The sequence below is a fragment of the Mesoplodon mirus genome (genome assembly GCF_964341445.2).
Source record: "Mesoplodon mirus genome assembly, chromosome: 5".
In the NCBI taxonomy this organism is placed as follows: Eukaryota; Metazoa; Chordata; class Mammalia; order Artiodactyla; family Ziphiidae; genus Mesoplodon; species Mesoplodon mirus.
Genome location: NC_138980.1, coordinates 86,169,046 through 86,185,241, shown reverse-complemented (window position 1 = coordinate 86,185,241; position 16,196 = coordinate 86,169,046). Strand labels below are relative to the sequence as shown.

Genomic DNA, 16,196 nt, shown 5'->3' with positions numbered 1-16,196 from the left:
TTCATTTACTGAAGAGCCCCTTTTCAAGGAGAAATCAAGTCACAAACAGCATGAGAAATACTAATGCCAGTTCACTTAGAATTACAGAATTTAGAAGCTGATTCCAACCTCCTTAACTTACAGAGGAGGACTGTAACTCATGACACAACACATGGTATCTTGTGCATCATGCCCAATGGATAATTGATAGTAAAAGAATATTATTAAGTGACTATTGCAGAGCTCTAAGGCACACTTGAGTCATGAAATGACAGCGTCAGAGCAAACGACAGCTTTCCCTCCTGTCCTGCTGACGTTCTCACAACCTTCTACCTGCAAATTCTTTTAGGGTAACCTGTGTCATTTCCCAGGGGTTTGGCATTGGCAAGTCTAGCCCCTCACACCTGTTTCTCGCTTTCTGTTTAATTCATACAAATTTCCTGTATTTTTCTCTCCACCACTCTTCTGCCACCTTTAATTTTTAGTTTCTCAGCTGGTGTGCAGTACATCACACAAGCTGCCCTCTCCTGCCTCTTGGCACCAAAAGGCTTCCATTACATCAGGGGTGGCCTTGTGAGTAGGTCTTAAACAGTTGGCACTTAATAAATGTTCTTGGCTGTCTTAGCTTTTCTGGTTTCTCTCAAGACTGTTCCAGTAGTGCACTGGCAGGCTTTCTGAGCCAGTGTGCCCCTCTGTGCCCCATAGAAGCTGACTTATTTTCTTTCCAGCTATCTATCATTTACCTAGTTGAAAAACAAAAATAGTGCATGTGTGTAATAAAATGGTTAAAACTGCTTCTTGTTCGCTGTCAACCGGTATTGAAGGAGACAGTTATTTACATTTTCAGTTGCTTTTTGTGAAATGCAAAGATCAAAGACCTCTGCTGCAGTTTCCTCCTCAACTAAAACCACAGCTTCCTTCCTCTGGATTAAAAGCCTCTGTAACATGCAGAAGTATTCGGTTTTTCTCACCCTGAGTGGCAAATAATAGTTTTATTGGACCAAGAAGACATGTGGCCACTTCATCTGTGGGTGCCCCTGTATCTCTGAACGGAAGCCCTTGCAACACGCTTAGAGGTCTATTTAGAAGCATATTTTGTTTTTCTTTCTTACAGGAGAAAAAGACTTTGTGGGCGTGCTCCTCACTAGTTTTCAACATTTTTTGGTTATGGACCCTTCTGAGCATCTGATGAAAGTTTGAGGGGGGGTGAGGCTTGGTGACCCAGGATAGTCGTGGTTCATTCCAGCACATTCTCCGAAAGTGATACCCTTTCAAGAGTTGTTTAAATAATATGTTAACAAGATGGCTCCTCAGACTAATGAAAAGATAACAGTAGAGGAATTAGGGTAAGAGCAAGCGTGGGCAGTTCTACACCTGATTGAAGCATCAGTGCTCAGACTGTGGGAGGGGCAAAGGAGACCAAGTGGGGTCATTTGGTGACACCCCCCCAACAAAAGACACAGCACCCCAGTCTCAGGACATTCTGATGCCCCCAGAGCCCACTCGGGGGCTGCTAAGGATCTGCAGGCCTCAGGTCGGAAAGTTCTGCTCTCGGGCTTGATGGGAGTTATGTGTGGACCCAAGAAACCTAGGGTGGGCCATTACCTGAATTTCAGCTCTAACGCTTCACAGGTGTGAGGCCTTGCCAGTCAAGTTACTTCACTTCTTTTAAGTCATTGTTTTCCCACGGAAAGTGGAAAGAAAGAAAACCAGGCACACAGGATGGTGGGAGGCCTAACTGGGATGACATGAATAAAACACCTGGCACGTTCAGCAAATGGCTCTTCTTTTCCCTTTCTTTGTCCATCTTTGGCTTCTTTTGTGGGGAGACATTTTCTTCCCCAAGGAGATGGATTTCACAGAGTAACAGAAATCCCTAGCTGCACTGGGGCTAATTGTATCTCAGAACTCAGATGCCTTTGTAGAGGTTGGGAAATAGATGTCACTCCTTGATGCTCCTCTCCCCCAAGATGTCCCCGGGGGCACTGGAGCTGGCTCTGTCTCTGGTGGGCACTGCATGAAGACTGGAAAGGCAGGGGGCCTATCCTGGGAGGGCCCCGAGGGGAGGGAGCCTGGTGCTCACTCGTGGAAATGGAACCTCTCCCTAGGACAGTAACCCCAGCAGAAGACACTCCACTGGGGAAGGCAAAGCAGGGCAGCGCCCCCTAGAGGATTCCAGCTCTCCACCGTAGAGGGAAGGAAGGTCTCAAAGCTTGGAGAACACAGAGAACCAAACCTGGCTGGGCTAAAGCCTAGTCTTAGAGCTGATGAAAATGCTCTGAGAGCAGGGGTTCACCCTTCCTTTCCTTCTCCTTTTCCTTCCCCTTCTCTTTTCTCCAAGATCCAAAAACACTATACTCCAAGGCTTAAATATAACCAGCTTTGGTTGGTGTTTGTTTTAAAGGAAACAGAAGGAGTAAATAAATGGCAACATGACTTTTGAAAGGTAAAATGAGTATAAGCCTAATGCACGAACCCTTTTATATCAATAGAAGGGGAAAATAAGGTGATTAGCAAAAGTGGAATAAAATTAGTAGGAAGTACTGATGCAGGGACCTTGTGGGTGTTGATTCAGGAAGGAGGAACAAAGCTCAGGTTTGTGGAGTTTGGGTATTAAGCAGAAGAATACAAGTATGTACAGACCAGTGGTCCTTTTGAGGTTAGGCAGAATGTTACATCTGTTGCTACATCTGATTGCAAAGTACAGAACTGGCTTCCTCCTTGCAAAGTATTTCTTCATCCACTTTCCATCATATCCTTGAAGGACCTCTCCTTCCCTCTTTGAATTCTCCTTCTTCTGCATCCTTTGTATTTCTTTCTTTCCCCCCCCCCCGGGCTCTTTTTGTTGTGCTGTTACAAAATAGATGTAGCATAATAATATGGACTATTGAAAATAGCACTAGCTGATAACCCTGTAATTATAACTCAGAATCAGTGTAAATGGAATTCTTATCTAGAACATTTTCAGTGGGAACCCAGGCATTATGTTTATCCAGGGCAAAATGTTGGCTAATGCAGAGCTGTACTAGATCTTTGTGCTTTGGGGTGTTAATTCCCACTTTTCTGATAGGCAGAGTTTGATAAGGCCCAGGGTTGGGGGGAAGGTGGACAAACAGGGGCATTCTCAATCTCAAACACTATTGATAAGATTGCAAATTGGTGACTTTCTGGGGAGCAGTCTGGCAATATGTATCAAAATTTGAAACACGTATACCTTTTGACCCTGCCATTCCACTTCTAGGAATTCATCCTCAGGTAATAATTGGACACATGCACGAATGTGTTATGCTCAAATGTATCCTTAGGATATCCACTGCAATATTATATGTAACACAGAAGGATTGGAAACAGCCTAAATGATCATCAAGTTTAACCAAACCTAGATTAACTAAACTTAAATTAGTTATGACACTGCCCCATGGTGGACTAGTGTTGAGCCATGACAGGAGGAAAAAGACCTATATATTCACTTTGAGAGTTGCTCATAATATATTATTTAATTCCAAACTAATGTGTATAGTATGATATTTTTTAGGTAAGAGTGAAGGCATTGAGACAAGGAGTAGGCATGCTTGTTTGACATTTAAAATTTTGGAAGAGGGAGGTGGGGGAAACCAGTGAAGGTGGTCAAAGGATACAAACTTCCAGTTATAAGATGAATAAGTTCTGGGGATGTAAAGTACAGCATGCTTACTGTAGTCAACAATACGATATAGTATATCTGAAAGTTGCTAAGAGAGTAGATTTAAGAAGTTCCCACCTTAAAAAAGAAAAAACTTGTAACTGTGAGGTGATGGAAGTGTTAAGTAACCTTATTGTGGTTACTTATCTCTTGCAATCATCTCTTACTTATACCTTGCAATCTACACATTTATAAAATCACTGTGTTGTACATCTTAACCTAATACAATGTATATATCAATTATATATCAATAAATCTGGGGAAAAACTTTGGAAGGACAAAACCAATGTTATCAGTGATTCTAACTGGGGAAAATTGGGAAGGATACTATAGTTTGACACAGCAGCTTGAGCTAGAGTTTGCATTTGTTGTTGTTGTTTGTTTTGTTCGAGCCAGGGTTTGGAAACAGAGGTCTGGAGTCAAATCCCGGCTCTGCTCCTTCCTAGTGTCGTGACCTTGACATTTTGCTTAACCTCTCTTTCTCTGTGCAGTGGAACTCATCATGGCACTGACCTCATATTGTGAGGATTAAAATCAGACTAAAAAATATAAGGTACTGGGCTTCCCTGGTGGCGCAGTGGTTGAGAGTCCGCCTGCCGATGCAGGGGACACGGGTTCGTGCCCCAATCTGGGAAGATCCCACATGCCGCGGAGCGGCTGGGCCCGTGAGCCATGGCCGCTGAGCCTGTGCGTCCGGAGCCTGTGCTCCGCAACGGGAGAGGCCACAAGAGTGAGAGGCCCACGTACCGCAAAAAAAAAAAAAAAAAAAAAAAATATATATATATATAAGGTACTTAGTTCAACACTTGGCACACAGTAACTAGTAAGTGTTCAGCATACTGTAATGTTTATAAAGAAAATGTCTTACTTTTATCATTACAGAAAAAGGAAAGCTATTTCAGTGGGAAGCGGTGGTTTGGGTTAAGAAGCTTAAGTAACATTCTCAGGAACTAAAATGTAATCGCCACAGGGGACAGATTTGTTAACAGAGAAGAGTAAGAACTTGTCAAGTTTGGGAAGTAAGAATGTGAAAGATTATCAAAGGGCAGAGGGAACCTAAAGGCAAATGGGGTAAGTTAAAGTTCTGTAGACACAAATCAGGGTACAAATCTTTAAAGAGAAAATAAAGTTAATTGGGACAATCTGTACTTGGAAAAAAGGCTATTCAATAAAAACCAGGACAAATACTTGTTTTGATTGTAATTATAATCTTTATTTTGGCTTCAATATTAAAAGGGGTTAAATATATTGAAAGGATATTATATAAAGTAAAAATGGTTGACAGTACTCTGGGAACTTTCCAGAACAATTGGATAAGAGTGGAGAGCTTTGTATTTGTCATTTTTGTCATAGATAGTTAGTTCAAGGCCAATAATTTATATTTGATTTCAAAGCTACTTAAAAGTTCCAAAGAAAATTATTTTCTACTTCTTTTAAAAGTCCACTTTTTGAAATCAGCCAGTCTCAAAGGATTTTTCCGGAAACGTTAAAGACAATTGGAAGTCTGGCTGGGAGCGCTCAGTTTATAAAAGGCGCAAGGCTTGGAGCAGCTTCTGTCGGGGCCAGGGTGCGGGTGGAAAGAGAGAGGGGAGCGGGGAGACCACTATTGCCAGACCTGCCAGGGTGCTGAGGCTTCCTGAAGGATCCCATAGTAGGCACAGGTTTTACCATTTTGTTTTATTCTACAGGTGCCCTACAACAGGGGAGGGTACAGCACTTGCTGAAGTTTAATACACTCTAGAATATGGGAGCTGCCTTATTAACCTGTGATTGATTAATAGAATTCTCAGCACCTTTAATAACTTCATTAAAGTACAGACAATGTATGCTTCTTTTCTTTTTTTCCTAGTTTTATTGAGGTATATATGGTATCTAACATTGTGTGAGCTTAAGGTATTCAACGTACCGATTTTATATATGTATATATTTCAAAATGTTTGCCACAATAAACTTGGTTAATGCATCTATCACTTCATATAGTTATAATTTTTTTCCTGTGGTGAGAACTTTTAAGATCCGCTCTCTCGAATATACAATACAGTATTGTTAAATTTAGTCACCATGCTGTATATCTCCATGATTTATTCATCTTATAATTGGAGATTTATACCCTTTGATTACCTTCACCTATTCCCTCCTCCACCCCCTCCCCTCTGGCAACCACTCTCTGTTTCTGAGTTTGGGGGTTTTTGGATTCTATGCATAAGTGACATCATACAGTATTTGTCTTTCCCTGTCTGACTTATTTCATTAGCTTAATGCCCTTGAGTTTCATTCCAATTGTTGCAAATGGCAGGATTTTCTTTTTTATGGCTGAATCATTTTCTTTACCCATCATGCATTGATGGACACTTAGATTGTTTCCATGTCTTGACTATTGTAGATAATGCTGCAGTGAACATGGGGGTGCAGATACCTCTCTGAGATAATTTTATTTCTTTTGATATAACCCAGAAGTGGAATTGCTTGATCATATAGTAGTTCTGATTTTCATTTTTTGAGGGACCTTCATACCGTTTTCTACAGTGGCTGCACCAATTTACATTCCCACCAGCAGTGCACAGGCCTTCCCTTTTCTCCATATCCTGTCAGCAGTATCTTGTCTTTCTGATGATAGCCATTCTGACAGGTGTGAGGTGATCTCTTATTGTGGTTTTGATTTGCAATTTCCTGATGATTAGTGATATTGAGTACTTTTTTCATGTACCTGTTGGCTATTTAAATATCTTCTTTGGAAAAATGTTTATTCAATTCCTTTTTCCCATTTAAAAATCAGATTATTGGGACTTCCCTTGGGGTCCAGTGGTTAAGATTCTGCGCTTCCACTTCAGGGGGAAGTAGTTGGGGAACTAAAATCCCACATGCCATGCAGTGTGCCCCCCACTAAAAAAGTCAGATTATTGTTTTTATTAAGTTATATGAGTTCCATATATATATATGGATATCAACAAAACTTATCAGATATGTGATTTGCAAATATCAACAAAACTTATCAGATATGTGGTTTGCAAATATTTTCTTCCATTCCATAGATTGCCTTTTCATTTTTGTTGATCGTTTCTATTGCCGTGCAGAAGCTTTTTAGTTTGATGTAGTCGCACTTGTTTATCTTTGCTTTCCTTGCTTGCGCTTTTGGTGTCATACCCATGAGATCATTGCTACGGCCAATGTTAAGGAGCTTTTACTCTGTGTTTAGTTTTAAATCTTACATTTAATCCATTCTGTGAGTGGTGTCAGATAGGGGTCCAGTTTCATTCTTTTGCATGTGACTATCCAGTTTCCAGCACCGTTTATTGAAGAGACTGTCTTTTCCCCATTGAATATTCTTGGCTGTCTTGTCAAATATTAGTTGACTATATATGCATGGGTTTATTTCTGGGCTGTCTATTCTGTTCCATTGATCTATGTGTCTGTTTTTATGCCACTATCATACTGTTTTGATTACTACAGCTTTGTAATATATTTTGAAACCAGGAAGTATGATGCCTCCAGCTTCGTCTTCTTTCTCAGGACTGCTTTGGCAGTTTGGGTTTTTTTGTGGTTGCATATGAATTTTAGGATTGTTTTTTTCCTGTTTCTGTAAAAAATGCCCCTGCAATCTGTATAGGGATTGCATTGAATTTATAGATGGCTTTGGGTAATATGGAAATTTAAACAATTTTAATTCTTCCATTCTATGAGTGCAGGATATCTTGCCATTTATTTGCATCTTCTTCAGTTTCTTTCATCAGTGACTTATAGTTTTTAGTGTAGAGTTCTCTCACCTCTTTGGTTAAGTTTATTCCTAAGTATTTTATTTTTTGATGATACTATAAACATTTTCTTAATTTCTATTTTGTATAGTTCATGATTAGTGTTTGGAAATGTAACTGATTTTTGCGTATTGACTATGTATCCTGCAACCTTACTGAGTTTATTAGTTCTAACAGTCTTTAGGTGGAATCTTTAGGATCTTCTGTATATAAGATCATGTCATCTACAGAGACATGTATGCTTCTTTTAAATTCTGAGATTGTATATTACGACGCAGCCCTAAGATGGGGTGGTTTTAGTTGGTACAGATAAACAGAACGTGATCCTTGTGCTTAAGAAGTTCATACTCTGGGGAGACAAAGCTAAAGCACATGAAACATTTTCATGCATCTAGCTTAGTTTGTAAACTGAGTGCTAACTTTTATGACATTGGCTGATTCATTTATTCAACAAATACTTGAGTGCTTACTATGTGCTAGGTATTTGTGTATTAGGTTGGAGTTAAGGGCAAAATCAGGTTAAATCTTCCACACTGTAGAATAATAATAACTACTCCACACTGTTGAATAATTTGTTCAAATGCAATTAGCCTACAATACTGTAGTGGCAATGGTAGCATAGAGGTTATGAATGGCCTGTGTTTGTTTTGTTCACCCATGATTCTCCAGCAAGTGGGGCAGGATCTGTCTCATAGTAACCATTTAGTAACAGCTGTGGACTGAATTAATACTCATAGCAATAGTCCATGTACTTTGGGAACTTACAAACTAGTGGTAAAACAGTTTTTCTCAGGAGATTTGTCCTATACAATTTTTTTCCCTTTTTCTCTCTCATGAACACAAGCAGGTTTCTTTGACAAATAAGTGGTGCTCTGTTCCGCAGGACTTCTCATTTTCATTCCTCAAGAGGGGTGCTAGATATAGCACAGAGCATTTACTAAACTCATTTGAACATTAATGTGTATGGTCCTGGCATCTTTGGGAGAGGTGGATTTGGCCATAAAAGTCCCAGGAAATCTGGAGAAGGAACATGCCAGGAGTACAGGGAACTTTATCTCTTAGACTCACTGATCTATCTCTAGCACCAAAAACAATGCTTGGCACTGCTTAATAAATTTGGGGGGAGGAAGGGGAACACCCCAGATTCAAAGATGAGAGTGTCTCAGTAGGGTAGTTTTGCCTTAGACAATTTTTAACATCTATCTGTCTATCTATCTATCTATCTATCTATCTAACTATCTATGAATAAATGAATACAATAAAGGATTCAAAGTGAGCAACATGGGTCTTGATTCAGACATGGAGAAGGGGACTCTCAGATCCAGGTCACAGAGGTTAGTGTGAGCAGAGAGTGTTTGGGGGAGGTAGTGGAAGTTGGTCCGACTAGAGTTTTAAGGTTGTGTAGTGGGAAATAGTGAGGAGAATTCTGGATGGCAGGAGCCTTCAGAGGTGTGCAGAAGAGTTGGGGGCATCACAAAGAGGGAACTCTTGCAGATTTTTTAGCAGAAGAGGGACAACTTGAAAGCAGAACTGAAAGAAGATTTGACATCTGTGTGCAAGATGGGTTGCAGTTATGTGAGCTGTTTTGAGCCAGAGGCACTTGCAAATCCAAGAGTGAGAAATGAGAGAATCTAAGCAAGGACAATAGAGAGAGACTTGAAAGAAGAATCAGTAAAGCATGGTGATTGGGAGGCGTCAAAGCTGAACTCCAGGATTAATTTTGGGCAAGTTCAAAGACATACACAGTGTCCTGTGGTCTTGTTGATGGACTCTGGGATGAAACTAGATATCACACATCCTCTCTATATCTGGGAAACTTTCTCCTAACCTAGCATTTCTAACCCAAATCATTGAGAACTTCAAACATTTATAATGGGTGGTGTTCAAGTGATTGATTTGGATTCTTTTTGGAGAACCAAGGGAGGCAGCATTTTGTGGTGGTTAAGACCATGGACTTTGGTGCCAGAGAGAAATGGGTCCAAGTCCTGGCTTTACCTTGGATAAGTTTCTTAAACTGCATAAGCCTCAATAACCTTATCTACCAAATGGGGATAGTACTGGCATCTTCTTTACAACTGTACACATTGTTAACACTCAGTATACAAATTGCTGGTTAGTGTCCTTCCTGAACTGGGAGAAGAATCACTATCATGGTTGTATGCATATGTCTACTTGCTTTTTTCCAAATTAAAGAACAGCAGTCAATCTGTTAGCACAGCCAGTAGGTTGGCACATGGTTGACGGGAAAGCCACAGCCAGAGACCAGGCAGTTAGGGGAACAGTGCCCTCCAGGGCAGTGCCATGCCATTCTCTGCAAAAATTGGAACTAAGCCCAGTGTTGTTGAACATACTGAGGCTGGCAGAGGACACAGAGGTGTAAGGAGAGGAGGGAAGAATTTGGGCTGTTCATGGCCTTGGAGCTTTTGCACAGGATTCAAACTTTGCTGTCAGCTCCAGATAGGTCCCTGGTAATGTCATCTACTGCAAAGATGAGCCCCCGGAGAAAGGGCTTGATTTCAGTTCCCCTGTGGGTTCTCTGAGTGTCTTTCCGGCCCACAGATGGTTTGTTTGCTTGTTTATTATTTTTAATGAACTCAGCGTTTCTCCAAGGCCGGTTTACTGGTGCTCATTAAAGAGATGGCAGCTCCAAAGTTTCTTCATCGTACAGCTGGCGTTGTCATCCTGTGAGGACATAGTTCTGTTTTTCCTATCTGTGAAGCTTGGTTTCTAAATCACCCCAACTGCGGAGTATTGGCAGATACAGCGTTAAGATTCAAGTAAGTGTTTATGCTCTAGTTCCTGTCCAATCAAAAGGAAAAAGAAGTTGGCAGATCAGAGTTACAGTTAACCTTTTTCCATTTCCTCTACCTTTTTTTGGTTTACTGTAATTATGTAGATTCTAATACCAAGATAAGAATACTCTAATTTGGAGGAATATAATGCATTTTTGTGTTGCCTTAAATTGATTCAGGGACTTCCTTGATATCATTGATACACTCCAGGGCAGAGATTCTCACACTTGGCTGCATATTTTAGAATCTCCTGGCTTTCAAAAATTCAGATACCCAGCACCTAGCCCAAATGAATTAAATCAAAATCTTGGGAGGTAGGGGAGGGTAGGATAGGGTGAGACTTGGAATCAGTATTTTTCAAAAGTCCTCAAGTCCTTCCAGTGTGTAGCCAAGAACCAGTGCTTTAGAACAGTGGCTCTCAACCAGGAGCAAATTTGCCCCCAACCTCCAGGGGACATTTAGCAATGTCTGGAGACTCTTTTGGTTGTCACAACTAGGGGAGGGGTGTCCTACTGGCATCTACTGGGTAGAAATTGGAGATGCAGCTGAACAACCAGTGGTGGAGCAATTCACAGGACAGCTCCACCATAACAAATAATCCCTGGGCTCTAAATGTCAATAGTACTGAGGTCGGGAGACAATGCTCTAGAATAAACAGGCCTAAGAAATGAGATGTGCCAGAGCAATGTATATGCCCATTGTGAGGAAAGCATAGCACATAGAAATTTACATTTTTGGCCTCCCAGCAAGTTGAGGGGAGGGAAGTGCCTTAGTAAATGCCTCTACCTCTTGAGTCTTCTGTGTCTGCCATCACAGGGGTCTGATAATGTGGTCCTGGTCTGTCCTTGTAGCTGGTGCATCTCCTGGTTCTGATTTTTTAGACAGACTGTCTTCCTGTGGTTCCATAAGTTTATTGCACTGGAATGGCTTGGAATTTAACCTATGTAAATTAGCCAAAATAAGTAATTTTTAAATAAGCTTTTTAAAAAAAATAATAAATTTATTTATTTGTTTTTGGCTGCTTTGGGTCTTCGTTGATGAGCACGGGCTTTCTCTAGTTGCGATGAGCAGGGGCTACTCTTCATTGCAGTGTGCGAGCTTCTCACTGCAGTGGCTTCTCTTGTTGTGGAGCACGGGCTCTAGGCACACGGGCTTCAGCAGTTGTGGCATTTGGGCTCAGTAGTTGGGGCTCGCGAGCTCTAGAGTGCAGGCTCTGTAGCTGTGGCGCACGGGCTTAGTTCCTCCACAGCATGTGGGATCTTCCTGGACCAGGGCTCAAACCCGTGTCCCCTGCGTTGGCAGGTGGATTCTTAACCACTGTGCCACCAGGGGAGTCCCTAAATAAGCTTTTGAGTTGCTTGTTTTTTTAAACAAAGTTTTCTAAAATTAGGGAGTGAACCATTTGAAAGTGATTATATATGGCCTATAAGAAATATGATTTTATGTGCTGTAGAGCGTTCTTTCTCTTCTTTTGATTGGGTAAGAGGAGGCTAGGAAAGCCATTTTTAATTTAACTGCAGTATAGTTTTCTTTAATTTTGAGACATTCAGGAGTACTTTTATAGCCAGTTCTTTAACCTACATTTATTATATTGTGTAATTAATTTAATGAACTTTATCTCCCTCTGCACACACCCAGTTTTCCAGAGTGTAACACACATAAAAGATATTTGCCATAAACAAGTTGTCTTTTCCTGGGTACACTTGTCAAATTTCATTGATGTGGTGAAATTTAATGTTAGATATAAACATAACCTATTGAATATACTCAAAACTGTTTGTGTTTCCAAAAACCTATGAAAGTAGATAGCTAAAGCTCTTGAAGTTGTTCTGAATTCATTGATCCTTATGCAAGTGGTTGATTACCAATTTTTCAAAAAAAAATTTTCCTTTAAAGAGATTTCAAGAGATTTTAAGCAGTACTTTTAATGCTCTACATCAACCTTTTGTACTAGAATTAAATTCATGTATATGAATCTGGGGTTATATCTATAATAGTTTTTCAGTTTTTTCCTTTTTGGGTGGGGTGTACCCTTTGACTCCAATGTAATGCAGTTTATTCATTCAGTAAATATTTCAGGGCCTACTATGAGCATTTTGCATTAATTACAATAATGGCTTTAAAATTGTTTTACTCTAGTTTAGTGTGATTTGAGGCACTATACCAATACTCTTTTGTGCTGGGTCCCTTTTACACCTAGTGGTTGGAATGTTTTAAATTAAGACTAGAAGAATAACAGCTCATGTAATATTTGGCATGAATACTCCAAACTTCTCTGTTGGGACAACGTATCCCAGTTTTCACTGAGTTTTAGCAATGACTCCTTAATCCAAGGGTTACTTTAATTTTAATCTAAGCCTGTTTTTTTGTAGCTGTGCTTTTAAATTAATTTATAATTGCATTTTAAAAATTTCTCTTTGGGTATATAAACATTTAGTTTTCTCTTTTGACTTTGGAGTTTTGTTGAATGAAGTTTGCAGAAAATTAATCCAAATTTATGATGTAGAACTTACTGAAAACTTGACTGCCATTAGAACCATCACAAGGTGTGCTTAATAACAGGTGTGCTTCATAGTAAATGGTCAGTATTCTGCTGAGACTTTCAGTGTGCATATGTGGGGTGTATGTGTGTGTGTGTGTGTGTTGGGGGAGGGTGGGAGCTCTTCTCTACTGGGATTGGGGGACAGGATGGAGAGGAGAAGAATTAAATTAGTGCTTAAGGATTAAATGGATCAAGCCCAAACCTAGAAGTAGAAATCACCCAGAGACATTCTGGTTTCTTGGAAATGAGGGTTATTGTGCGTAATCTGTATATCTCTGGGTGTAACTTTTACTGCAATATGCTTGTCTATACCTTCATCATATTAAAGAACAGCTGGGTTGATTGGTAGCCCCTGCCTAGATAGTTTCTAGAATGGGGACCTATTTTTCAGCACATGTAAAAAGAACAGATTTGGTTTGGGGCATATGGGATTAATAAGGGTGGAGAAAGAGGTAATTGTTTCCCAATGTTTGAAAGACATAGAAGAGGGATTAGACATGTTCTTTGTATCTGGAAGGTATGGAACCAGAGCCAGTGGATTGAAATACAGGAAAATAGATTCTGGCTCAGCTCAAGGAGTATCCAAAGAGATCATAAACCATAGAGTTGTGAGGAGTTGTGAGGAGTAGGGTGGATGGAGTGAAGAGGCGTAGAATTCCCTTTCAGTGGAGGTTGTCAGGAAGACCACGAATGGGAAAGGACACAGGGGATTTGGCAGTGGACTAATAGTGGACACTGGACAAGATGATCTTTATGTTCCATTCCTGTCTAGCCATTCTGTGATTTTTAGGGCATATTACCTCCCCTGAGCCATGAAAAATGAAGACACCTGGCATTTGAAGGGGAATTACAGTTTCATTAGTTTAGGACCCTTAATGGCTTTTCCTCTCCAACTTCTGCAAGTCCCACTGCAACTATACCCCCTCTTCTATAACATCCTTTTCTTTCTCCGTGTGGGAACATCCTCATCAACATCAGAATATGTCTTTTTGTCACTCACCTTAAAAAGCAAATGATGCAGAGAAGAATGCACTTGTGCAAAAAATGTCAGCACATTGAGACTCAGAGAGAAAAAATAAAACAAAAACAAATAAAAGAAACTTCCTAAATCCAAAGTAGCCTTCCAGCTCTCACCTTGCTTCTCTGCTCTTAGGTCCGGTGGAACTTTCCCAAGGAGGTTTCTCTGCATGTGATCTCCCCTTCTCACTGCCTTCCTCACCCGTCCCCTCTTCCAAAGCCGTTCCTGTCAAGGTCACCAGAGGCCTCTATTTTAATGAACCCCGTGGCCACTTCTCCATCCTCACTGCCCTGAGCCTCAGCAAGATTCAGCATCGTTCATCCCTCCCTCCTCTTGAAACACTTTCTTGACTTGGCTTCCAGGGCATCACACCCACCTTTTCTTCTACCTCCTTAATTCCTCCTTCCCAGGGCCTCTGCCATCTCCATACACTCTGGGCAGTGTTTCTTTACTTGACTTGGGTAACAAATTGAGAGAGAAGCCAGGTCTCACTCAAGTCTAATTAATTCAGAATCTCTGGGGAAGACTCGTGGGCATCAGTTTTTAAATTAAAAAAAATTTTTTTATTGAAATGTAGTTGATTTACAGTGCTGTGTTGGTTTCTGGTGTACAGCAAAGTGATTATAGGTTATTACAATATATTGAGTATAGCTCCCTGTGCTATACAATAGGCCCTTGTTGTTTATCTATTTTATAGATGATAGTAGTATGTATATTTTAATCCCAAACTCCTAATTTATCCCTCTCCCCTTTCCCCTTTGGTAACCATGCATTTGTTTTCTATATCTGTGTGTCTATTTGTGCTTTGTAAATAAATTCTTTGTATCATTTTTTTTTATATTCCACACATAAGCAATATCATATGACATTTGTCTTTGACTTACTTCATTTAGTACGATAATCTCTAGGTCCATCCATGTTGCTACAAATGGAATTATTTCATTCTTTCATTATTTCATTCTTTTTTATGGCTGAGCAATATTCTATTGTCTATCTGTACCACATTTTCTTTATCCATTCATCTGTCGATGGACCCTTAAGTTGCTTTCATGTCTTGGCTGTTGTAAATAGAGCTGCTGTGAACATTGGGGTGCATGTATCTTTTTGAATTACAATTTTCTCCAGATATATGCTCAGGAATGGGATTACTGAATCATATGGTAGCTCTCTTTTTAATTTTTTAAGAAAACTCCATACTGTTCTCCATAGTAGCTGTACCAATTTACATTCCCACCAACAGTGTAGGAGGGTTCCTTTTTCTCCACATTTTGTTTTGCTTGTTTGTTTTTGTTTCTGTTACCTGGCTATACTAACGTGCAGCCAGGATTGAGAATCCAGGTGATTTCATCTAGTCCCACAGAATAAATACCAAATTCTAGCTAATGACTCCCAAGTTAATGTATGCCACACATCTTCTCCGAACTCCAGACGTGGTGATTCTGTTGTCTCTTTTAAATTTCCTCTAGGAATAGACTTCTTGGTTCCACCGCCACCCTTCTCCCCTCACCCAAACCTGCTCCTCTCCTGGGTTTGTACTTCTCTGTCAACACATTTGTATACAGAGCTCTCAGGCGAAAACCTTCGGCGGCATCTTGACCCCTCATCATTTCACAGCTAGTCCAACAGCCAGTCCTGTTCGTTTCTCTTCCAAAGCATATCCCACATCTCACCACTTCTCCTGCTACCACCGTTTCTCATCCCAGTGGCCTCGGTAGCCTCCTAACGCCCCCTGTGCTCTTGCCTCCCCCTTCAGCCACTTTTCATGTAGTCAGAGTGCTCTTAGAAAACCCATCAGACCGTGTCACTCCCTTGCTCTAACCCACCCCCCCGTGCCTTCCCATCACAATCAATAAAGTCCACCCTCCTTACCCTGAGCTAGAGGGCTCCCTTGACCTGGCCTCGGCCTAACTCTCCTACCTCATCTCTTACCACCCCTGCTTCCTACACTCCTCTTGGACCACATTGCCTTGCTGGCTCCTCAAGCTCTTCCAAGCTTGTTCCTACCTCAGAACCTTTGCACCTACCCTTCCCTCTGCCTGGAAGGCCCTTCCTTTTAGGTCGTTCCTTGGCTCTCTCCCTCACTCTTCAGATACCACGCCATCCAAAATGCACCTCTCTCCCAATCACCCTCTCCCTTTCTTCTAGTTTATTTTTTCCTTCCACAGCATTTATCTCTGCTTGACATCCTGTTTTTCTGGCTGTTTCACTAGAACTTTTGTCACTGCTCTGTCCCCAGCACTGTAAGCAGTGCCCATACACAGTAGATGACCAGTAAATACTTTTGACTGAACAACAGAATGCCACTTGTGTAACCTTGTGTTTTGTCACTTCCGTGACCCTTGGCCCCTCTTCCAGCCCCTGAGCAGACCATGCGGGCTTATGGCCAGGATCTCCTGCCAGGTTTATCTCAGAACCTTCTCTCTTCTGCTGC

General features: G+C 40.9%; 1 protein-coding gene across 4 annotated transcripts in view; it reads left to right on the top strand.

Annotated features, from left to right (window-relative positions):
• TNFAIP8 (TNF alpha induced protein 8) overlaps nucleotides 1–16,196 on the top strand; it is a 125,460-nt gene that overhangs the window by 35,368 nt on the left and 73,896 nt on the right. Inside the window, exon 1 of one of the 4 annotated variants that reach the window (XM_082621226.1) lies at nucleotides 9,941–10,190. The exons of the other annotated variants lie outside the window; for them this stretch is intronic. Within the exon in view, the coding sequence (XP_082477352.1) occupies nucleotide 10,190 (1 nt within the window). The 5' untranslated portion in view covers nucleotides 9,941–10,189. Of the gene's footprint in view, nucleotides 1–9,940; nucleotides 10,191–16,196 lie in introns of those variants that run through there. 4 annotated transcript variants of the gene reach the window in all.